Source organism: Eptatretus burgeri, chromosome 12 (genome assembly GCF_056783735.1).
Source record: "Eptatretus burgeri isolate ZD-2024b chromosome 12, Ebu_testis_v1, whole genome shotgun sequence".
NCBI classification, from domain to species: Eukaryota; Metazoa; Chordata; class Myxini; order Myxiniformes; family Myxinidae; genus Eptatretus; species Eptatretus burgeri.
Genome location: NC_140972.1, coordinates 12,648,290 through 12,674,183, shown reverse-complemented (window position 1 = coordinate 12,674,183; position 25,894 = coordinate 12,648,290). Strand labels below are relative to the sequence as shown.

General features: G+C 45.4%; 1 protein-coding gene across 4 annotated transcripts in view; it reads right to left on the bottom strand.

The window, feature by feature from the left end:
* The window catches only part of SETDB1 (SET domain bifurcated histone lysine methyltransferase 1), a 164,483-nt gene that overhangs the window by 106,495 nt on the left and 32,094 nt on the right, over positions 1-25,894 (bottom strand). For all 4 annotated transcript variants that reach the window (XM_085849564.1, XM_085849563.1, XM_085849561.1 and 1 more), the window contains 2 exons: positions 10,112-10,287; positions 8,510-8,553 (listed from right to left, as the gene is read on the bottom strand). In XM_085849564.1, coding sequence (XP_085705690.1) covers positions 8,510-8,553; positions 10,112-10,287 — 220 coding nt within the window. The remainder of the gene's footprint in view (positions 1-8,509; positions 8,554-10,111; positions 10,288-25,894) is intronic.

Genomic DNA, 25,894 nt, shown 5'->3' with positions numbered 1-25,894 from the left:
AGAGAGCATCAGCAATTCCCCCCATACCGAGCATCCACGCTGAGAGAGCGCTGGTAACCCCGTCCGTTCCGTGGTGCCTGCTCTGTGGCGCGAGCCTGCGCATCCGGGTGGAGAACGCCGGAGAGAGCTCACCGACCAAGCCGGGTGTCAGAGGACAGGCGCGGCCACGCCAGGCCGTGGGGGAGTAGACGTCGCGACCTGCCCACCGCCGCGCCATGAGGGCACGGGTTAGACCCTTCGGTCTCGTGGGCCTGACCGTTCATCCAGGCTCCACGTCACATTCGGTCCACGGACCTGTCTGCCACCCTTGTCTTTGGGGGTGGCTTTTCTTTGCTTTTTGTATAAATGCATGTGGTGGCGCCGTCTAGTCAGTAGACTTGTTTAAGTGACTGTGTGTGCGAATAAAACGCTTTATTCGGTGGTAATTCTTTTATCTGCATGCTTTGACTGCACATACATGCATGATTCATTGCTGTGACTGTAAGTACGTGCAATGTCTAATAAATGTGCTAATTGAACTGTTCCCCGTTCGTTGCGTCCTATTCCCTGTTTTGAAAGTGCCATCTTGCATCACGGAAGAAATTGGTAGAGGGGTGTAAGCACCCGGGAAACAGAATCACATCCGTCGAGGTCAGCGATAACACCGCTCGGTTATCACTGTAGCACGGAACGGACCGCTTAAGCGGTTGGTGTCCTTGGCCGACCTGCAGCGAGGTACGATCACCCGGTCGACGACTCGCGCAGGTACTTAGGTAGGTCGAATTTGGCGAGCAACCCTATCCTGCGCGGGTGGGCAATTGGCACGATCGTGGTGGGGTTAAACCCCCACCCGTGACTAGCTCCTGGCGGTAGTTCCAAAGAGGGTCATGACTGAATTGTCTGACCGGTGGGTGACGCGGTCACGATTCGAGTTGCGCGGCCGATCGCACGCCAGGCGGGCCAGAATTCGCAACAATACATACATACATCACACCTCCTGGCTGTTATGGTGAACATCTCCGCAGATTACGTCTCACACGGTAAAACCACGGTGTACAACTTTATATCCATGGTAGATCGGGGAGTGCTCGTCACACTCCACATTTCGATCTACCCAACGATAGCACCACATGCCTTCTGGTTGAATGATTTGCATTAGCGGGAACAATTGTCTGGGTGGCAAGCAGATGGTTGTTCTTTGCGGATTATGCGGTTTTACCGTGTGACAATCCAGAGATGCTCACAATTACAGCCAGGAGGTGCGAATGATGTTTAAACGACGAATGTGGTCATCATTGATTAGATATTTATTGGAATGCCATCCTGATGAAAGCAAATCAGCCGAAAGTCCGGATAGCCGACTCTCTTTAACGGTTAACTGATGTTGACCATGTAATCTTTGTCTAGTTGACAGTTGCTGGGCTGAGGCCTCCAGATTGCAGGTGACACTTTGGTGTGGGACTTTATGTCCATTGGAGATCAGGGGAGTGCTCATCGCATGCCACACGTACATACACACACACACACACACACACACACACACACACACACACACACACACACACACACACACACACACACACACACACACACACACACACACACACGCACACACACACTTTTGCAGTTCTGTGAGACCACATGCCTCGAAGGCAATGGCACCCAACATAGTGATCCCAGGCAGTTATTTTGTTCGTTTTCATGCAGTCAGATCTTCCCCTCTTGTCTCATGGGTTAATGGGATGAAGTGCATTGCATGGGTCTTTTGCCAAGTCTAATTATATCTCTATCTTCCATTTCAACCCTTTCCTTTTATCCATGGGACAAATCAAATCAAATCAAGCAAGCAAGCAAACTCACACGATACGACTAACAAACGCCCGCGCAGTCTCCTGTGAGCGAATCACAACAATAAGGAAGACGCTGCCAGCGCGCACATGGCACAACCTTTCATTCAAATCTGCGTGCCAATTTAAAACGGCATCTCACCTTTCTCACCAACTTGACAACCATCTCCCGCACACGGGAAAAATATTCCCGCACCTCCTCGTACCGCGGTATCAATACAATCGCCACTAAACAGAGGCGGGCTGCACGGCTCATATTACTCAGACCGCGTGATGCGGGGACAAGCCAAGAACGTTAGCAGCACCAACTGCATCTCTGTCGGGGGTGCCCCGAATGGGCACGCAAGATTGATACGACCCCTCGTCCAGTCGCCAGAACACGGCAGGACAGGCGGCGAGGGGGAGGGGGGGGGTCGCGGGAAGAGCGGTCCGGGAGTTCGGTACGGAGCTCCGGGCCGTGTCGCGCCGGATGTGCGAATAAGACTGCTTCCAGCCACAGGAGCCTGGCAGAGCGTGGCTAGAAATGCCATGGACCAATAGGGAAGTGCGATTCGGGTCGTCACCCCACCCTTCGCCCGGGGCTTATAAAAGGCAGATCGCGAAGCCGTCCGCCCTCATTTTCACCTGCCTCGCCCGCTTCTTCACCTGCCTGCCTGCCCATCACTGGATATACACTCGTGGTTGGTGGGCGACAGACGTTCTTGTGAACGTTTCCACGAGCCCCGGCAAAGTGACTAAGCAGGAGATAACACGCCATCTCTTGAGGTGGGAATGCTCAAACGGAGCGTCCCACGGAGGTACACGCCACACTCACAGACCTTATGCACGACTTGGCGAGGAATCTTTTGCCTCACTCATCTTCTCTCTTTCCACCCCTCTATCTCGTCCCCTTCGCACGCACAAAAGAGCACCCATTACTGATTCGTAATCAGTTTCCTCTGGCACACCATACCACACCTCCCACTCCCGAGACACCAGTATTTCTCCCTCCTACCTTTCCCAAAGCGTACTGAGTTGCGTTGGTCGGCCGACCGCGCCAGGTATTGTGAGGCCGTTAGCCAGAAGGAAAGAGAACAGGTGAGGACTATCTCATCTTCCTCAGATTAGTGCGTTTGTGATGGCACCTGTCGTAGCATAAGTTAAGACTGTAGAAGTTCTAACGGGATAAGTCTGCTCTGTGTCTGCTTTTGTAAATTGCTTGCCTTTTGTTGCACCCCACAAATTCTTTGCTATCCCTGCTATACAAAATAAGAAACCCCATTCACTGTGCCACATACCTTTCCACGCTTGAGTGTAAATAAATGCTTTGTGTAGAAATGTTCCCAGCTCGTTTTCGTCTTTTCCTTCATTGGTCCAGCATGGTCCGTATTCTAGCCTAACCGGGACGTTATCCCCCAACAATCTGTTTTTCTTGCAGGGACGTCCTTGGGCAGTTACGCCCGGCTGCATCTGATCCAGTTTGAACAGGGCGTACCGAGGGCATGTCCCCCAGTAATTAGATCACGTGAACATTAGGTAAACAGTATTCATTAGACGGAGGAACCCAAGTCATGTGGTCAAGTTATTTGCGTTCACGGTCGATTAGCGACCCGCCGTGTCACAAAGTTATTTGTGTGCGATGGCCTGTGATTCTGGAGAGTCTGTTGGAAACACGAGGTACCTTCCCCTCCCCACCCCACGTGGTCTTCTCGCCCCCGACCCCGGGTCCGCAGCAATATACATGCTGTGCTGATATCGCCAGGCCACATAGGCAATTTTTCATGATCAGCATTGGCCAACTAGAGTCAGTGTGAGTGCCAATTACAGCACTGCATGCAACCCAAAAACCTCGAGTAGCTTTCACCCTTGTTTTGAGTGAATTTGAATAAACAAATTTTTTAAAAGTGTCACATTATAGACATTTCAAGGAGATAATAGTCATGTGATGGGGGAAGGGAAAAAAAATTGGCTCCAATTCGAAAAAATGTTAATATGGCAAACAGCTCGGAAATCTGGTGTGATGACATATATTTTGCTTTGAAACTCACAAAGAGAAACAACTTTCCTTTCCAAAGCCGACGTGATTCATTTAAATAAACAATTGCTTTAGAAACAGTCTTGAGGACAAAGGGAAACGCGATCAAAGTACGCTGCTGAGGTTAAAAGTTAAAACCTATTGTACGGCCTTCCTGAGCAGTACGTCTTGACGTCATACGTTCCAAGCCTATCGAGTGCGTCAAAACATCAGTTAAAATAAAAAAAAGTTACATTTCAAAATCAGACCGACAACATTCTAGGATGCTCGAGTATTCTGGACTGTTCGGTGTTGCTTGTGCAGCATATGATAACAAAATAAACTCTGTCATCTGACAAGGCAGGAGAAGAGTATCGATTGTTGTCAGATGACACCAACAGAGATTGTCATTTTCTGTTTTGAGAAGAGCTTTCTCAAAACGAATCTGAGCTTTGTGGAATTCAAAATAAGGAAAATGCCATGTTTAAGAATTTTAATATTTAAACGATGCGAGCATGGGCAACAATGTAATGGTTGGTCTCCTGCTCAGCTTCTTCAATCACCAGGTGAGTATCCTCCAATTCGTGCGCCGATACCACCATTTATAACACTGAATCAACGGCCAATCAATTTTCTTCATGCATCAACGATTGTTTAAAACAAAATCCGTTTGTAACCCGGGGACTCCCAGCCTGTGTTGTATTTTGGATAAAACTTGCTTTTTGCACAGACAAGCATGAAACACTTCATTTTGTATCCGTCAATTACTTTATCAAATGAGCACACTTCCTTTCTTCCTTCCATGTAATTGATACTTCATCAGCATCAAGATAACTGCACATGGTAGATCATTAGTTTAAAATAAAAGGATTCTGTGCCGGTCGATACACCAATCGATTAGAGAAGCGATTTGAAATGTATCGATTCACAGCCACTCAATAACGTCAATCCGTCAATCGTAAGCACGGCACCTCTCCGACACGGTATACACGTCAATGTCATTATTTACCACTTTGTAATCTGCATCCTCAGTGATGTAGAAGAAAACTAATTATATTAATGTATTCTCAATTATATTCACTTGTTGAATTGTTGTTTGTACTTTATAAATTAAATTTTTGTAGTCGTCAAATTGGCTGTCAGTAATGTTTCCCTTTTCCCAACAGTCTTGACCGACACATTCATAAATGAATATCTTACTTTGAAAAAGGTCTTGCTCGCTGCATAGAAACAGGGTGACCTGGTTGATAACACTGGAAACTTTTGCTATGATTGTGTCATTCTCTCCCTCCCACCCAAAGTGGCCATGTATTGCAGTTCTGAGTTATTTTGCTCAGTGCCTATCAGCTCATCCCGTAGTTGAATTGCCAAATGTCTCACCCTCCCATGGATGTCAAATTGTGTAGAAGAGTGATAGCTTCGGCCTTCCAGTTAGTGAAGTTCATTCGAATGTTTCAGTGAATCATTGAAAGTTCTTCCTCTGTATATACGAAATTAAAGATTCTCCTTTGGTATGCTGATCCAAATTGTGGAAAAAATGAGTTCATTTCCACCACAGTCGCAGTGGTGATGCACTGTAGTCATAGCCATTAGAAAGCATGGAAAAAAGAAGAAAAAAATCATGTCATTACAATAAGTGATGCCAAAAAATGATAATAATCTGCACGAGTAGCAGAATCGGCCAATATTTTTTTTTAATCTATATAAAATCAGTAAAGTCAAATTTTATAATCACACACACGCACACTTTCAGTTAATCTATTAATTTAATTATTTCATGGACTTTAAAAAGGTTAATTGTGTTGCACTCTGTTTCATTCAGTGCCAAAGCTCTGAGCTTGTACCACCCACTGCAAAATGGTGGTGCAGGTTCAATTTGTCTAAAGAGGGCGGCAAAATATATCTTTTTACATTGTGTGTTACCCCGTGAAGATCTGTATGAAATCTACTTTAAGCCAGATGTTCATGTTGATTTTAAAGATTACTGGAAATAACAAAAAAAAGTGAACGTTGAGCTTTGCCTGCATGCACTCCCCTGGCAGCTCCCCCGATCTGAAATCAAAAAATTTAAGACCGAGTAATTCTGAGGACCATCAAGAAGAAGGGCTGTATCAGGTTTCAGAGCAATTGGTTGGTAAGGGACAAGTCGGGATCCGAAATTTCAGGGGGTATCTCTCCACCCTTGGTAGCCCCCATGAACAAAAAATAAAATAAAACAAAATAAAAAAATAAATTTTAAAAATCGAAAAATCGAAGCCCAAGCAATTGTGGCAGCCACTATTTGTTATTCATGTGTCAAGTTTCAGAACAATCAGCTGGGTGATAAGGGAGTAGCAAAAATATAACAAAGAGTTAACGGACAAACGGACATCACTGCCCATTTTATAAGTTCATCTCTTCGAGAATCGAAATTAGATGACCTAAAATATGCATATGCAAACACCACCTAGTGGTAGTTGGAAAGGGTATTGCAAGTCTGCTGTGGAGGAAACTTGCAATTTTACACCTCACACGTGGCAACACAATCCGGCACTCCCTTCAAGCCGCAAAACAAACTTACGAACAGTTCTCTGGCATTAATTACTAGATATCTGTGATCACAAAGCGATCGCCATGGGCAAGTCTTCTCACACCCAACCCCCCTTTAGTCCTCCCCCGTTTACCCTTGGCGATCTTCCCGAGACTTAACCTTCTTGCTGGATATTGTTGCTGTGTTCCCAGCAAACAATTTTACGTTGTCACAATGTTGTAAAATCCTTAAACTTGTTTTAAAGGCATTGTGTTTGCTGGGTTGCTGTGATTATTTTGAACTGAACGAGAAGTTTCTCTTTCTGTTGCTCAAAGTCCCGAAAGTTAACTTTTTTTTTTTTTGCATTACATTTATTTCAAGCGACAAGCAAGATATTTCATCACATCTGTATATACATATTTCCAGAGGCATTTTTACCTGAACTCAATAAATTGGTGTATTATGTTAATTTATTAGTATCATGTAAACCTGAGGCACATTATTTAGTACATAGCAGCCATATTTCCATATTCCCATTCAATGACCGTCATTTTGGCTACGGCCTCCATACATCCAGTATGACTGTGTAATTGAAACGGCTACTTTAAATGCCAATAATGTAATCATGTTAAAATTTGCAATCACAGTATAATATTGTTATGGTTGTTGGGGAGATGGAGGAATGTCATAGCAAAGTTAGGATTGTATAGTTGCTTGGTCTGTGGACGTGTAGGAGACATCTCAATGTAAATAAAAGTAGGGAAACTGAGCTCAAGTGTTACTTGTCACCACATTGGGAGGGATGCTGTGTTCATTAGATTGGGATTAAAGCCAAGTTCCCCAGTATGTAGTTGCCCCCATGTGACGACCTGCATTTTTGTATTTACAAGCCAGCCATGAAAGAAGTGCATTTTTATAACATGCAAGCAAAACGTGCCGAGCAGGCAGAAGCCCCGCCTCTCTGGTTTTCGTGCAAACAAGCCACGCCCAGAAGTGGATGATTGAGGGGCGTGACATCAGAAGGGAGTGGTTTTGGTTTGGTTGGGTTGAATTGGGTGTGTGGACATGGTCGAGAGATGACAGAGCTAGGAGATGGCATGTAAGATCAGGGCATTACGGCTGGCTTTCCTTCAACGCATGAAGACTGCGGCACGATTCTTGTATTTGTACTGAGGTGAACTGGCTTGCATGGAGGAGCAAGATTCTGGCCATCGACTCTTTTTTGGGTTGTGAGAGACTGATCTTGAAGCCTCGTGCCAGTCACCAAAGGGAGCAGCACCATTCTGCAGAGAGCAGAATCGGCAAGCGCGATCGATGAGGAAGCCGCACGGCGGTTCGTAAGCCCTGGCGTTGAATATCTCCTCACGTACGTTTCCCGCCCAGAGAGCGGCTCAGCACCATTTTGGGCACGTTTACTCACGTAGGACGAAGCGCATCGATCACAAAGTTCAATAAAGACCATCTCTGGACAAAGCTCAGTGCCAGAATAAAGGGAGGATTTTCTTTTGTTTCCTTTTCCCCTTGTCTGTGTTGAAGTCTGTGTGTCGAGGTGCCTCGACTTTAGATCTTAATTTACTTCACGTATTATTATTACTTTTTGAATTTTACCCTTGTCAATATTTCTTCTATTTTCATTAAATCCCTGTTTATTTTAAGTTGCTGTGTCCGTGTATCTGTTGTGGGTTCGAGTATAAACCCCTTGTGCATCCATCTGTGCCTCCCTGCCCCTCCCGCCATAATCTCCGAGGATCACGTGTCCACCTCCTCAGCAAAACCGTTCGGCGATCCGGGCTGGTCAGTGTTTTTCTGCCCATCCATCACACTTGGGTCAGGGAATTAAACCTAACCAGCCAGACTTGCGACAATATTATATGCGAGCCATTTATGGATCTCATAGTTGGATATGGCATTTGGGAATGCAGAAAGAAGAAGAAAAAAATTCTAAATGGTGGTCAAGTATGCCGAGGGCTCTCAGAGCTCTCTATTACCATTAAAAATTAAGGCCTGTTTACACCCGATACTGATCAGTCCTACTCAAGTTCTGTTATGGACCAAATAAATACCTTCTGCTACAAGTTGTTCAGATTGTATTTGGATAATCAAATATCGCTCAGACAATCATATTTATTGCACACTTTAATCCTGGAGAAAGGGTATCCCCAAAATTCATGTCAACTATACCTGCTCTTCATCCAGGTCTTCAGAACTTGCTCCACAATAGGAACCTATGACAGAGATAGATAAATAAATAAATAAAACAAATTCATTTTGCAATGAAATTATTCTTACAAAGTGGTATAAATATGTCAAAATAGCGGCACCTTTAAACAAATCATGAACGGAACGAGACAGGACTGAACTTCTCCCATCAACATTCAGATGAAAAACAATCCATTTTTTTTAATGTTCAAATCATCTCATGTCTAATCAGACAAGTTTACAAACTGTCGTATCATTTTATCGTGCTGCTGTGAGGTTGATTTGCTGTTAATGTCTTAACAACAACCATCAAGTATGTCTCCTGCTCCTGGACTCTGTCGATTTGCACCTGATTAGGTCGAGACGTTTTTCTTTCTTCCTTTGACTACTACAGGACCAGATGGCATCAGCACACGTGTTCTAAAAACCTGCTCTGCTACTCTTGCACATCCTCTCTCTTTCTCTGCCCTTTTCAACCTGTCATTTGCACGAGGTCATCATCGTTCTGCTTGGAAATCCACCAATATCACTGCACTACATTAAAAGAAAATTAAAAACATTTTTTAAAAAGGGACCTTGCGTCCTGAAGCTCACCTGGATCAGGAGCAAGTCACTCATCCAGTGAGTGACCCCCTTAGACACGACCCCCTTAGACAATGATATATATATATATTTTTTTTTAATGCCATGAACAAACTTTGGTACATCATGGGTGATGATGGTTGTGGTCAAATTTCATCGAAATCACATGTGTAGTTTTGGAGAAGAGCAAATACCTATTTTGGGGGTGGGGGAGGGTCAAACCATGCCCTGTAGATCCCCTTAATGAGCATAGATTTTGAGGCGGTTGATACATTTTGGTACATCAAGGGTGATGAAGGTTATGGTCAAGTTTCAACAAAATCGTGCATGTAGTTTGAGGAGACAGCAAGTATCTATTTTGGGGGAGGGGGGTCAAACACCCTCCCTCCCCCATAGACTTCCTTAATGAGTGCGGATTTTGAGGCGGTCAATACACCTTCGTTAGGCATCAGATATGAAGCTTGTGGCCAAGTTTCATCAAAATTGGGCGTTTGGTTCAAGCGATAATGACTAAAGTGTTTACGGATGGACTGACCGACTCATTCACCTCCAGACACTGCTCGATCGCATAAGCTCACCGGACTAAAGTGCAGGTGAGCTTTAAAAATAAAATAAATTTAAAAACCAAATAGTTCAGTCCATTGTGACACCGAGATTTGAAATGGTGAAAGCAGAGATCAGGTGATGATCCTCAGGTTTCAAAATTTTGGATGTGAACTGTTTTAAGGATGGATGAGGGTCCATAGACCAGAGAACATTATGGCCAAAACATAAAACATACTCGATGGAAAGGTGTGCTGTGAGAATATACAACGTGCTGATAAAACGTAAACTAAAGATGTGCCGACATAACATAAAACATATTTAGAGAAGCAAGAGATCATTTCTTTAGCTTTCGCTCTCTCTGTTTGTCTCATACGGTCGTGTCCGATCGTATAGCGTCGGATCCCTCTCCCAATTGTGTAGGAAAATAGTAAAGATATCATCAATGTCACATTTCACCTGCACTGGTCGTACTGATAGCGGTTGACTGCTCATCCCCATCCAGGATTTCGATGACATCCGACTGAACTCCCATTTTCGCTCCAGAAGACGATTCAGTCTGTGTGTTTTCTTCATTCTCAAGATCCATCAATCCATAGAGTTCCTCCACTTGAGACTCCACTAGTTCCATGGAGCTAATGAAAGAAGCCAGCCATGAAGCCAGCCAGAATGCATTAAAACAAACAAAAAAACAGAGCACCAAGTGGGAGCAGCCCTCGAGTGATGGAATACTCGACACAATAAAACGTTCCATTTTGGGGAGAGGAGGAAAAGAGAATAACTTACAAGGCATGAAGATGCAGAAAAAAGGCAATTTTACCCATTGAGTACATGTCCCACACCATCAATAAATTTGCTCTGCACAACAGCAACAACTACAATACACAGGTCAAAACAAGCTGGCACCAAGCAACAAATGTCGGATACTTCCTTTCCTCTGACAACACAAAAATACACATTTTACCATCTTCTGTTGAGAAGAATGTGCTGGGGTTTTGCATGTCTAGGCTTCCATAATCACAAATTTTGTTTTGTATCTGTTAGGCAATGCATTGGTCGAGCAAGGTTTACGCTTATACACCTATGATTGACTATGACATCAATTTTAAATAGCACACATCAAAATTGATAAATGACAGTGTGTATGTGTCCTCCCTAACTCCAAAACGATGAAACTTTCTATGCATACCAAGAAAACTCCAAGGAAGTGCATGACTGAAAATTGGGTGTTTGGGTTAATTAAAACACCCCTTTAGAAGGTAATTAACGGCCTTGTTTAATTATATGCTTTATCAGGCGCATCCTCGGTCACCGCTCTCTATGGGGTCTGAAGGCGTATCCTAGGTAACCTCGCTGGGTTTTGAAGTCACCATGTTTTTGACCTGCTCAACCATGCCTTCACTTACTTGGAACAGACCGCAACAATTTCTGAACGATAAAGTCCCCCCCCTCACCCCCCTCACTCATATTATCGAATGCCTGTTCATCATAGCTACGAATCGGTGTATAAATCGCTTTTGCAAGTACTATAGTTTTCAAATTAGGAACTTGGAGCATTCTTATGCATTATATTATACGATTTTCCACAATCTACTCCCACGGACTAATTAAAGTAAGTCATCGAAATGTTATTTCGGTTTTAAGGATCGGATATGGTCCGGCATAAATGTCGAAATCTGTTGTGACATCTGATAATTTAATAGACGGGTCAATATACAACCAGAACAGCCGTACCCCCAAAAAATTGCAAATTTTTGTTTTATTGCATTTCCTTATATTTCAAGATTTACTTAGGAACATATCAAACGTTGGACAGAAATGGACCATGGGAAAGTAAAAAAGTTTGACATGATAAAAATGTCACAAAACCATGCACGATTCATTACGTCGAAAACAAACCACTATGCAGATTATTCCATAGTATGTTTCCTCCTAATATATATATCTTACATAAATATCTCGGTTTCAGGGGCAGAGAATGCTCTGATGGCATTCAATGTATATGGCCAATGTAAATTGACTGCATGCTTCTAAAAGATCTCATTTTTGGATTTTCAGAGATGGAAAATGAACTCTTTATATGGTAAAGAGACCTGCCCTTTATGCCAAAGGGGATTGGACTGTGAGGAAACAGTATTAGTTCGTGAGAAAGGAGCAGAAGGCATCAACCGTGCAAGTGCCGAAAGGGGTGTTGACATCAGAATTCTAGCTGGTACCAGTGTTCACAAATCATGCCGAGTGAATCACATAAACAAAAAGGACATTGTTTTAACCAAGAAGGATCATGCGGAATCAGGTCCATCAGTCAAGAGGAGTGCTCGCATTTCCCTGGGACCATGACAGTAAAACACATTGCCTTTTCTGCGGCACTGAAGTTAAGGAAGAGGACCCAAAGCGAGGCCATGCAGAAACAGCCAGTTTTGGCTATGTAAAGACTGACGCATTTGTTAAAACTATATCAGTTCATTGCAAAACAATGAGTGATGAATGGGCCATTGCTGTTCAAGGCCGCATTGAATATTTTGAGGGTGATCTCCATGCAGCTGACTGTGTGTACCACAAGTCTTGCAACATTAATTTTCGCACAATGCGAGACATTCCACAACGGTTCAAGCCGACTGAGTCAAACAAGAGACGAAAAATGGGAAGGCCTAAGGACAGTGACCAGAATGAGGCTTTTGATAAGGTGTGCTCTTTTCTTGAAGACAATAATGAGGAACAGTTAACAATTATCGACCTCTTCCTCTTGGCTAGAATGGAACAATACCTGGGCTACAGTGAATCCAATGCATATGTGAACCAATACATGAAGGAACAGCTTAAAAAACGATATGGTGAATCTATATTCATGGCAGAGGGTAGAGGCTTAAAAGACATTGTGACATTCAGAGAAAAAACGTCCCAGATCCTCCGTGACCACTACAATGCACCACGAGAAGATGATGAAGAAGCACAAAAACGTGCAATTCTTCAGACTGCTGCAAAACTAATAAAAAGTGACATAAAAACAACAGTTGCACCACATGGGGATACATACCCAACTACTGCAGACCTAAGCCTTACTGCTGCATTGGGGTATGTCCCAGCTAGCCTGCGATTCTTGCTGCAGTTAGTTCATCTCTTGGTCGGGAAAGATCCATCTAGGGAGGTTGCTGGTATTGGACAAGCAGTCATCCAAGCAGTGCGTCCAAGGGCTGTAATTGCACCATTGCAGCTTGGTCGTGCAGTGCAAATGCATCACTTGTATAGGTCTCGTTTCTTGATAGATAGTCTATCAACCTTTGGCTTTTCCTCATCTTACTCCGAAGTGCAACGGTTTGAAGTAAATGCAGCCTTTTCTCTTGCTCCGGATGTGTTTGGAGGTGACACCGACATTCTTGATACATCCTTGTTATTTGCTGGAGACAATGTGGACCACAAGATCATAATGTTGGATGGAAAGGGTACCTTTCATGGGATGGGCATGATAGCAGCTATTACACCAGGGTGGCAATCGAGCCACATCATATCTAGAAAGAAAATGTCTGACAGGAAGCTCGTCGAACTGACGAAGATCAATATAATAGATTACCGCTATGCAGAGCACATCAACCGCAACCTCAAATTTCAGCCCCTCCCTTTGTTATCAATTTGTGATCGCACAATTGACATATTATGGAAGATGTCATTTTGCTTCGAAAAGAGTGCACCAAATTGGCAAGGCATGATGCACTTTCTGCATGAGGAGTGTGATCACCCAGGGAAAGCCTCAATACAGTTTCTCCCAATGATTGATATGAAACCAGGTGACAAAACATGCATCTTGTCAACTCTTGATTACCTGAGCAAACTTGCATCAAAACACAACATGCCAGCAATCATCACATTTGACCAACCGCTGTTTTGGAAGGCCTCTGAGATAGTGAATGCTCTTCCTGCTGATAACCCAATCCATAATGCAGTGCTACTGCTTGGGAGCTTCCACACATTAATGAATTTGTTGGGTGCCATTGGAAGTTTGATGGATGAAAGTGGACTGAAAGAGATCCTGGAAACAGTGTATGGTCAAAATGCTGTTGTGCACATGCTGAGTGGGAAGGCGGTGCAATGTGCTTTTCGTGGCCATTTGCTTGTGGATCAGTGTCTTACACGTCAGGTTGTTGGCAAGATTGTGGAAGTTGACCCTGGGTTTCAAGAACAAGTGGCAGAACTGGAGCGACTGTACATTTCCCTGGAGACTGTCGAAAGTGACACTATAGAGTCTGTGTTGCAATCAGAGTGCATTTATTTCATTGACAATAGATTGAATCAGGAAAGGAATAAACTTGCAAAGGACTCGAAAACCAGTGCACTTTGGATCAACTACCAGCGTATGTTGGGAATTGCAAGGGCACTTGTGGCAGCTGATCGGACGGGGTCCTGGGAGATGCATCTCCAAGCCATATCAGCTTGCTTGCCGATATTTGCAGCTGCTGGCCATCCCAATTACCTGAAGTCAGCTCAACTCTATCTCGAGAAGATGCTTGCGTTTGAGGATGACAACCCTGAGGTTCATCAGAAGTTCCAATCTGGTTATCATGTAATCTGGCGCAGTGACCAATACTGGGCTGGCCTAGGCTCTGATCTTGTGATAGAACAGACATTAATGCGCTCACTGAAAAGCCAAGGGGGGCCGACTTGAGGAAGTGGGATGTCAGAGCACCAGAGAGCAGTTTGGACTCTGTCTTCAACCATATCGTCCTCCTGCAACCTTGCTATGCAAGAACTGACCTCGAGTAGCTACTCAACAAGTGAACAACATTAGGAGTTGACAACATCCAGGGTGAGTCGAGATGAAGCTGATCGTGGCAAAGTTGCCGAAAAACTGGACAGCTTCACACCATTTTCTGATGACAAGTCATTGCGCAATATCATCACAGGGGTTACTGCAAATGAGGATGTCAATGTTCATGACCTATTCAAAGTAGGTAGTGACATTGTCAAGAAGATGGATGATCACCCAGCTTACTCCTATTCACACAAAAGGAGTTCTAAAGTCAAGACACTTGCATCCAGCAGGGCAGTCAAAGTTTCTGAGGACCGCACAATAGATCCAGCGTTACTATTCCAGAGGTTCTTAGTCGTGTCACAGACGGGAGATCTCCAGATAGGTGAAGTGATGAAATATGAACTCTGCCCATACCCAATGTCTCTTTTTGAGGCAAAAAACGTCCTGCGCCAGCCAGATAAGCCACAGTTGGCGGAGGCAATAAGGAATTATGCTACAACCAAATCTGACATTGCTGTCAACCAGACAGTTCCAGGAACAGATCACTGTTCTTGACAGGGGATCACTTATTCACCGCTTAAAGTGGACAAAGGGATTCATCTACAGTTCCATTGCAGATGAATATGCCTCATTTACAGTCAGACACGATGGCAAAGCGACTGTTGTGTTTGATGGTTATGAGGCTGGGCCAAGCACAAAGGACTGTTCTCATCAACGTCGGAATAGAAACAAGAATGCCACCAAGGTTAACATTACGGAGTCAACAAAATTTGTTGGGAAAAAGGAGGCTTTCTGTCGAATGAGTCAAACAAGCAAGCAATGATACTGTTGATTATAGAGGTGTTGCGCAAGGATGGCTGTGAGGTGATCCAAGCAGAGGGAGATGCTGATGTTGAGATTGCAAAAGCGGCCGTCGCAAATGCGGCTTCCAGATCTACAACCCTCATTGGAGAAGATACAGATCTCCTTCTCCTCCTGCTCTTCTATATGGTGGAGACAAACTGCATTGAACTCTATTTCCGTTCTGACAAGGCAAAATCAAATGTCTACAATATCAAAGTCCTTCAGCAGATACTTGGAAATGCAGCCTGCAGAGATATATTGTTCCTTCATGCATTAACTGGCTGTGACGCAACGTCTCGTGTCTTTGGGATTGGAAAGAAGTCAGGGTTTCAAAGAATCATCAAGAAAGAAAAGGAACTGATAGATGTGGTGCAGCGGGCCTGTGGGGGCAGGGCATGATGTGGAGGAGTGGTCGGCGTGCTCACGTGCGTGCAAGGGATACAGGAGTGCGCGCCGCCTGAGGCGTTGTAGTGGTTGCTGTGGCTTGTAGAGTGCATTGAGTACGTAATAAAGGGGAGTTACGGGCAACGTACGCTCACGCTCCCGCTCGTGCAACAAAGCCGGGTTGGACTGTTCCCCCGCTCGTGTCTGCCTTCGAAGCACCACTATCACGACACCACAGTTTGGCGACGAGGCTGTTCGGATCAGCGTGTGCAGGGTGGTTGGGTTCGGATCGGCAGCGAGTAACTCAGCACACTCCGCGCGGTTCGAGGTTCCGGAGGAGCGCATCGCGAAGAGCGTATCGCAGGTTCGCACGCCGCGCGCACAGGCTCCGGAGCCAGGAGGCTCGCCAGCACGGCCAGCTCAGGCATGGCAGGAAGTCGGGGCACGGCGCACGGGCGCGTGCCCGCCTTCGTCGGAGTCGACTTCGAATTGTTTTCTGAACAGTTGGGCTGCTATTGCCACGGTCACGTCGAGTGGACAACGGCCGCGCTCGGAGTTTGTTTTATTAATGCTTGGCAAATCTCGGGAATGGTTTCTGCGAGGTCACGGCTAAAGAACGAGGACACGCAGTTCAGCTCGGACGCGGCGTCAGACGTCGCGCAAGCTCTGAGGAATGTCCGGGGTCTCGATGGTCGGTGCGGAGCAGATGATCCGGAGGTCGGTGCGGTGTTCCAGGCGCGCACGACCGCGTGCAAGGTCTTCGGCGCGGGTCGTGGCCGAGCGTTGCAATGCAGTCAATCGGACGGCGGTCTGAGCACTCGGGGACGTCTACGGTGTGTGTGCCGAGAGTCATCGGTCATCATAACGGTCATGGATGGCGGTGTACGAAGCGACCCTTGCGTCCCGGGTCAAGACCTGCTGCCGGTACGGTGTTCGGTACATGGCGTACACTTTAACGCCCCGGGTCGAGTCTTGCAGCCTGGGTACAGAGATCCCAGCGACCCGGGACGGGAGATACTGCCGATGTTAAACCTGCCTTCAATTGGTCCGGAGGTGACAAGATCAATGGCAGGGGAGGTTGAGGTGACCGGGGCACTGATTCTGCCCATGTTGAGCCTGGTTTCAGTTGGTCCGACGGTGGCAGGACCAATGCCAATGGAGGGCGAAGTGATCGGGGCACTGATAGGGTGTCGAGTTGAGTCCGCTCGTGCTACCCTCGCATCGCACGCGTATGCCGATGAAGCGCTGCCGGCGGTTGGCGGGGCACATGTCTTGGTTGCCCAGCGGGGTCAGCGGGTTGCGCTCCCACGGTTCGTGGTGCGAGGGGAGGGACTCGCAGTTCCTGTTTCGGAGTTCGTACCTCCAGGTGCACCTGTGCCTCCCTCGGGGCACGTACCTCCGTGTGGGCCCGGGCCTCCCTCGAGACGCGAGGGTGAGGTTCCGGCGACGGGGGCCGCAACGATACAACGTGAGCTGCCGTTCGTTGCTTCCTGCAACGATCATCTGCGGTTCGGGAGCAACGGGAGCCGTGCCAGCTCTCGCGCTGAGCTCTCGCGCTTCGGCTGCGCTCATGATGCAATGCACGCCTGTGTCGGTCAGGCGATTTCAACGGGGAGTTGCGGCGAGCCCGTCGCGTTCAAGAAGTTCGCGGATCGCGACTGTCGACGGCAAGCAGGTCATCGCAGCGTCGCAACGACAGCCGGGAGACGGACACGTGATGTGGTTCATGGGTTGCTGTTCATTGCGTATTTGATTTTCAGTGCTCAAGTGATGCAGTTTAACGTTGTTGAAATAAATGCCGACAGTTCATGTGTGAGAATATGTTTGGCGGGGATCAATCGATGGGATTTTCGTTATAATCAATGTGATGTGAAGGCTTTGGGAGCGATCATGGCAAATAAAGAGGTTTTATTGGCCTCCCGCTGCCACGGGCCACGGGTTGTTGCTTTGTCATGTGCGGGGATTTTATCGGAAGAACGCGCTGTACGAAAAAAGGAGTTTGCAATTGCACAGATGAGGTTCTTATTGATTTATGACGAGCCTGGGTTTGATGTGTGGTTTGTATGGAATTGCTACCGTCTAATTGCCGTGTGGGTCTCAGAGATCGACTCAGAGCCGGGGCTGGTTCGCTGTTCAGCGTTAACCCCACCTCTGATTTCGGCAAGGTCAGACGTGTCTGGCGCCTGGGGCGCAACTCTCTGTTCTCGCCCGAGGCCGTTTGGACATACGTTGGAGTCTCGGCTGATTGTAGTGCGTGGGTTGTTGTGGGGTGATTGGTGCATCCAGCCGACGGCGCTGTTCAGCGTCCCCACCCAAGGTCAGTCGGGTTTGGCATTGGCGCCACGGCTTCCAGACAGCGGGTTTCCGGCCTCGGAATGCTTATCTGCTTCAAGTCTGGCTGGGGGAGATGTGCCGCCTTGTCGGCCGGGGGCGTTTGATGGTGCCGGGGGAGGTTTGCTCGGGAGGTCGCCACGACCTCGCCGGAGGGCGTGTAAGCATGAGCCGCCTGGGGGTGCTTTTGCTGCGTAGTGATGCTGTGCTTCTCGCCTTGCTGCTTGATATCTGTAACGCGGTCAGAGTTTTGTGGGTTCATTGGGCAACTCAGTCTTCGGGACCTGGCCGTTGCAGCTCCACTCGCTCGCATCGACACGTTATATGGTGTGATGTGCCTATGCTTTTTCTTTTTGAGGCGATTATCATTTTTGGTACCTTATCTGCTTTTATATCATGGTATCCTATGCTGGTTCTGGTTATTATGATGGTCATTTAATAATCATAGTTTTAGGAGGGAGGAGTGTGGTGTAGCGGGCCTGTGGGGGCAGGGCATGATGTGGAGTGGTCGGCGTGATCACGTGCGTGCAAGGGATATAGGAGTGCGTGCCGCCTGAGGCGTTGTAGTGGTTGCTGTAGTCACTGTGGCTTGTAGAGTGCATTGAGTACGTAATAAAGGGGAGTTACGGGCAACGTACGCTCACACTCCCGCTTGTGCAACAAAGCCGGGTTGGACTGTTCCCCCGCTCGTGTCTGCCTTCGAAGCACCACTATCACGACACCACAATAGACAGCTCAAAGGTGTTCTGTAAACCACAGCAGAGTCAGGATGTTATTGAAACTGCAGGCTGCAGAGCAATGGTGGCATTGTTTAAAGCAAATCAGAACGACTCATTCGCACCGATCAGATACAACATTCTCTGCAAAAAGGTTGCAAGGGCTAAGGCATTTGTCACTCCTGAAAGACTGCCCCCGACATCCGCTGCCTGCAAGTTTTATTCTCTGCGGACCTATTACCAGGTAATGGAATGGATGGGCCTTTGTTGTGGAATGGAGCCAACGGAGTGGGGATGGAAGGTAGAAGGAGGAAAACTTGTTCCAGTGATGACAGACAAAAGCCCTGCTCCAGACATACTACTTCAGATGATTCACTGCAAAACACCAAGGTGTTCATGTAGGAAGCATGGATTAGAATGCACCAGTGCATGTGGACATTGCCAGGACAGCAACTGTGACAATATGAGTGTTGAACCAGAGATAGAGGAGGAGGAGGAGGAGGAGGATGATGAAACTGGAATCTAAGACCAGAAGGCATATGGTACTTCCACATGTGTCAAAATTGTCCAATTTTTTATATGTTCCTTTCCATGTCATAGACTGGCAGAAACCATCAAAGAACATATATTTGTGCAAATATTTACTTTAAACTGCAAATGGTCTCAGGATTAGCACTGCATAAACTACCAGCAACGATCATAATACAAATATTGGTGCAAAATTAACTTTAAATTGTTAGTGGTCTGATGATTATCAGTCAATTTTTTGACGTTTTATCTGCCAGCAACCATTTTGTTTTCTGACATCACTGAGGGACTTTCCCATGCGTCAAAATTGTCCAACTTTTAATATGTTGTCTTCCACATCATAAACTACTAGAAATAAGCATAAAACAAAAATTTGCAATTTTTTTGGGGTCAGGCAGTATATTGACCCGTCTATAAAGAAATAACGAGTCTTATAACTAAGCCAATATACCTATTTACTTTAAGCATGCAAGGCTATGTCCCCTCATTCTCCATACATACTCAAGAAAATGTGAAATTTCCAAAGCATTAAACATCTTTTTCTACTGTTTGGAGAATTATATTGAGTGAACAAAATATTTAGAAACGTGCCAAAATTAACCAGCTTCATCGAGCGAAATGATTCAACACATTAACCGCTTGACATCGTACCCTGTCCCCCAGAAGGACTGCCGATCCATAGTGTCTGCCAAGATCTGTGTATATTGTTGTAGATTTCCGCCCGCCAGCGTGCGAACGACCGCGTCTAACCAATAGCGGTCGCTTCGCCCACCAAACGGACAATCCAATCGCGACTTTCCGGATCAACGCCGGAAACCAGCCACGGGTGTGTTTGTAACCACACCACAACCTTGTCCGCACTCTACCCGTGTGCTACAGGGTCCGATCGCCAAATCTTCGATTTACCTAATTATTCGCACGGGTAGGTTACCGAGAGATTGTACCTCAACGGGACCGCTTGGAAACAAGCCGCTTAAGCAGCTCGCTTCCTTTTGGGATAACTGAGTGGGGTATTATCGCGCAGTCCCATTGGACCCGATCACTTTACCGGCTATTTAAAAACCAACAATATTTCGAGCGCAAGGTGGACGCTCAATTAAGGGAAAAGGACGCAATGAACAAGATTACATTCACACAAGGACATTTATTATAATAAAGCACGTATGCAATTAAACAGGGCAAAACACGTATGCAATTATACAAGCAACAAAAGCACGACACAATAACTACGACCGTCTATACGAAATGCAATGCAAACATTTACAGCACACAAAGCACTTAACAATTTCCTACTTATGAGATGGGCCCAGGAACACACGTACACGCACGCACGCACGCACGCACGCACACACACACACACACACACACACACACACACACACAAAGAAATGGTGGCAGAGGCCTTTAATAACGGGCTCCAGCTCGGAGGACAGGTGAGCTGAAACAAAGAACCTATCTCGAACCTCTCCACCTCGTGTGGTCTTCAAGTTGTTCGGACCCGGGCTCCAGCGAGAGCGAGCTGGATCCAATAGCCGTGAGCCGCGATCCTTCCCGAGCTCCCGCGAATCCTCCCGCGCTTCTCAACACATGCTGGTGAGACGAGGCGCCGATCCTTCCCGTCGATGCGTCGCTTCCCCGAGGAACCACCTCCAAGAAGAGGTCGAAGAGTCGCACCAAGCCGGGAACCAAAATGGAGAACAAAGAGCTCCACGAACCAAGAAGAAGCCACCACTTGCAGCTCGAGCGACCAGCTCAACTCTCTTCCAAACAAAACAGCTCGAAGCAAAAAGCTCTCCCGAGCCAAACAGAAGCCAAAGGCCCACTGAACCACCAAAGGAAAGCCTCCCGAGCCAGGCCTCAGCCGAAGCAAAAAGCTTCCGAAGGCCTCAACCCTAACGCAAGCCAAGCAGGACCCGACGGTCTGCTGAACGACTCCCCTCAACTCCCTTCTCCAACTCCGGTCACAAACAAAGAAAAGATCTCCTCTTATCCTTCTCCCGCCCTTCCCCCGCTCCCGGCGTGACTCATGACTCATGCCCTCGTGCTCCATCTCCCGCTCAATCACGGGCGGGAGGGAGTTGTTGACATCATGAGTCACGGGACGGCAGGGTTCTTCTTCCTCTTCCTCTTCGCAGAAGGGGGGGGGAGGGATGTCTCCATTGTTTCGCTTCTTAACTATTAAATTGATCCGCAGCGCATCTAATCGATTTCTGAACATTTAAACAATGGAAGGTGAGCTATCTAGGGAACAAGCACTTATCGACATAGCTGACTAAAGGAACCTGAATGTTGTGTGCAATCGAATTCCCAATTTCGTAACAATATATTTTCAGAGGTTTCACGAAGTGCTCCACAGGGAATTATAACAAATGTGGTGAAAAAATAAAAACAGACATTTTCAAATAAAGTTACAATGTTTACACAGACTGCGAACTGATGCACCACGTAACACGTGTGCATTATCCACATTGTTAATTAAACTTTGCGATGTCTCCAGGGTTGTTCTACATTAAACAACAACTCTTTTGTGAATAAAGTCATATTTCTTTAACTGATGCAGGCGTGGTGAAGACCGGCTTTAAAGTGAAAGGTAACCCATATGGTATGCAACCAGCCTGGCCAGCCGTTCCTCATCAACTATTTAATTGGAGTGCTTAAGCCACTTGTCAAACACCTTAGAGTAGATAGCAGTACCACGCTATGTCATTCCGAGTGCGTGCGCAGTGTTCATTAAACATAGCATTCTCTGCCAACTCCCCTAACCCCACTCCTCTCTCTCCCTCTCTCTTTGTCCTATCTTTGCTCTACCCCCTCCCAATATAGTGCAGCACCCTCCTCTTTTCTCTCTCTCGATCCAGATGGTGGTTATGTCTGGGCGGTGTGTGTCGCCGGACAGCATTTATATCCGGACGGAAGATAGTCTCTGGGCTATATTTATAGTTTGACTGGGAGAAAATGGATTTCAGACATTATTTTTGTTTCCATCTTCTCTGTTATTTTATGCAGAATAATTTTAATGAGACAGTGGGGATAATTATTAACGCTCCACCGTACGTCTGCCTTCCCTCCTCTCGCCTCACACTCTTTCTCTCTTTCAGTATTCCCATCAGTGAAGCGACAGGTCGTATTTGCTCAGTGTGTGTGTGTGTGTGTGTGTGTGTGTGTGTGTGTGTGTGTGTGTGTGTGTGTGTGTGTGTGTGTGTGTGTGTGTGTGTGTGTGTGTGTGTGTGTGTGTGTGTGTGTGTGTGTGTGTGTGTGTGTGTGTGTGATATAACTCAAATGGCACTCGGTCGAGCACGTACCTCCGCCAGGCTTAACGGTTTATGTTTTGTATCTCACCGATAGGCCGGTTCTGGATCTGGATCAAAATCGAATACATTTGTTCTTGTCACACACCCAACATGTCCAGATATCATGCTCTGGATCATTTTTGGCCCCATCACTCAATGGTGTAGAATCACTTACAAGCATTCTCGTACATGGATTTGGATTTTCACCAAAAACAGAATCAATTCTTCAATGTTCACCAAGTTTCATCCGAATCCGTTCAAAAGTTTGAGATATCGTTCTATGCATCGTTTTTGGCATCACATCTCCATGGTGCAAAATCACTTAAAAAAAAAAATTCTCATACGGATTTGGATTTTCACCAAAATCTAATCACTTCGTCCTCATCACACACCCAACCTGTCCACAACTTTCTGAGATATCCTATAAACAGACAAACAGAAAGGTGAAAACACAACCTCCATCCACCTTAGGTGGCAGAGGTAAATATAAAATTAACTCCTCCCATGCTCTTCTAGCCAACAAAAGCTGCACAAAGCAACCATGAAAAGATACGCAAGGTAAATCCTTTGCCTTTTCAAACTCTACCCACGTTACTCTCTCCGATTGGGTCAATAACATGTGCTGGAATAAACTAACTGCGAGAAGATGTGCAAACCTCTTTAGATTCATTGATGATTTATATTTGATCAGCTTTGTGAAGGTATACATCCAAAAGAACTCGAATTGAAAAAGGAAAAACAAACAAACTCGGAATTACAAATCGAATTAAATAATAATAAATTTCACACCAAATTATTTAATAAACGAGACGATTTTCCATTCCACATTGGACAAATGCATTTCTTAGACAGCAATATTCCGAAGAAGTTATTCTATGGTACAGTTGCAGGTGAAATAATTAGGACTGCGCAAGAGCAACCACACACAGCACTGAACTTGTCAGTAGATTCAAACAACAAGTTAGAAGTATGCCAACACAAGGAGCTACACAGTTAGCAGATTAAAACAAGTTTTCTTCAAGATCATAAAACGACACCAAATAGAATTCGTGAAATACAATACGAATAGTAACTATCACAGATGGACGCACAGACAACCCAAAATATAATTCATTAAACATTGCAGTAAACACATTGTTTAAAATATCTACAGCATATATAGAGATAAGCTCAAATGAGCTAACATCCTCATCCTCTTAATGATGTCATAAAAACGAATACGACGTCATTATGATGTTTCAGGTTTGCGATAAATTATCTGTGCTAATGCTCGGCTTGATTCCCACAAACAAAATTCAAACAGCTTGTCAAGTTTCGGAGATAATAGTATAGGTGATTTCCATCAGCGGCGATATTATGACGTCAACTTTTTTTATTTTTTTTTTCGAGGAAGAATATCCAAAATCTGAGATGGTTACTGCCTGCGCGTGGGCTTTCTGCATATACATGGCAAGTTTCACGAAGATCTGATGAAAACTCTGGGTTGTGAAACAAAAAAATGTCAAAAATAGGAATGACGTCATAAAAATTGATACGACGTCATAGTGATGCATCATATGTGCGGTAATTCATCTCTGCTAATGCCCTGTTCGATTCCCACAAACAGAATTCAAACAGCTTGCCTAGTTTCGGAGATAATATTTAGGCGATTTCCTTTAGCGGAGATATTTTGACGTCACAACTTTTTTTCTGGGAGGAATTTTCAAAATCGGAGATGGTTACTGTCTGCGCGGGGTATTTTTACATATATATACCAAGTTTCAGGAAGTTTCGATGAAAACTGTAGGCTGCGAAACAAAAAAGTCCACAAGAAGAATCAGAAGAACAACAACGTAAGTAAGACTTAGAGATCCTCCACGAGGATCTAAAAACGAAAAACACGGTGAAGCAGTCAGAGAAGCCGTGTGACTATATGTCTATTAATTACGTACTGTTGGAATGTACCGTTTGACCCTTTAGAATGTTGAGGCCCCTTGAGACCCCCAAGACTCCTTCAACACATCACCATTTTGACCTTTTATACCCTTTAACCACGAGAATCTTTCGACCTTTACACCATTTATACAGATTACAGAGCTTGGAACCTTGACCATTTTTAGACCCTTTTTACATACTTGAGAGATTAGACCCTTTCGAACCGTTGGACACAAACTACGATTGGAACGTATACTTTAGACCTCTTAGACCATCTACAGTAGAACCTTTTAAGCACACACCACACAAAACAGACTATACTTTCTTTCCACAAGTGGTGCACTAACTCGACCCACCCAAGGGGTGCTGGTGTGCATATATGTATATAGTAACCATTTTCAGTGGTTGCTGGGACACTGCAGCATTTTGGTAAATCAGTTATAAATAAGTTTGATCCAGAGGCAAGTGAGGTGGTCGTGCTGGTTGGTGGGCATGTTATATTTAAGGTAAAATGTGCATGATTTAATGTAATATCATATCATATCATGGAATGTGTGATGGGAGTTGTAACCATGTGATAATATTCAATCCTCGAGCGAGTAAAGTTTGAATAGTGATGTTGCATTGATGGGTTGACCGACTGCCTGGATGCAACTGAAGTTGTGGATATATTGATGTAGATCTACTGATGTGGATCCATGTCTGAGGTTGTGGATGTGCCATTTGGAGAGGTTCTAGATTTAAAAGATTGAAACCTTGAGGAAGAACGGTGTCAAGCTGATGATCTGGGCAATCGGGAAACAAGTCAAGGTTGTTTTGAGGTTTTCAACTGAAATCAAGTTGAATATAGGATGTTGTGAAATTAAGCATCATTTTCAGCAATCCTTAAAATTTTATTTTAGGAAAAGCCGAAACTGTTCTATTGATAAAACGCATCAGGCATGTATCGATGCATGTGTGCGAATTGTGAGGAACAGAAACGGAAAAAAAAACGAGATGGTGTGTGCGTGCAAGTCCAGATCTTCATTTCTGCCATGAAATACCAAATAAATACCTATTGCCAGGTCAGGCCAGATCAGATCTGAGACTTGCTACAGGTATCATGTACCAACCTGTTTCATGGTCAGGACGTCGGCAACTAAACAATCTCCCCCACCAGATTTCCTGGTGAAGAGGGTGTATGGATATGGACAGCCTGCAGGATTTTTTTTTTTTTTTTAAACCTGTCAAAGGGCAGAGGAGCGCCTTCTGAGCCAATGGCCATCCATACCTGGAGCCCAACTGTGTCTGCAGACGTCCTCCTGCAGTTCGGTGACTTATTTTTTTTATTCAAGAGCTTGGTGGCAGGATATACACTGCGGCCACCGTAAAACCATTCACTCTGCAAAACATAAGAAAACCGTAAAGAAAATTGAAAACCCACTCCATGGGAGTACCTCTTGTGCAGCTGCCCTCCGCAAGGCAACTCACCAGATGATGGGATTGAGTC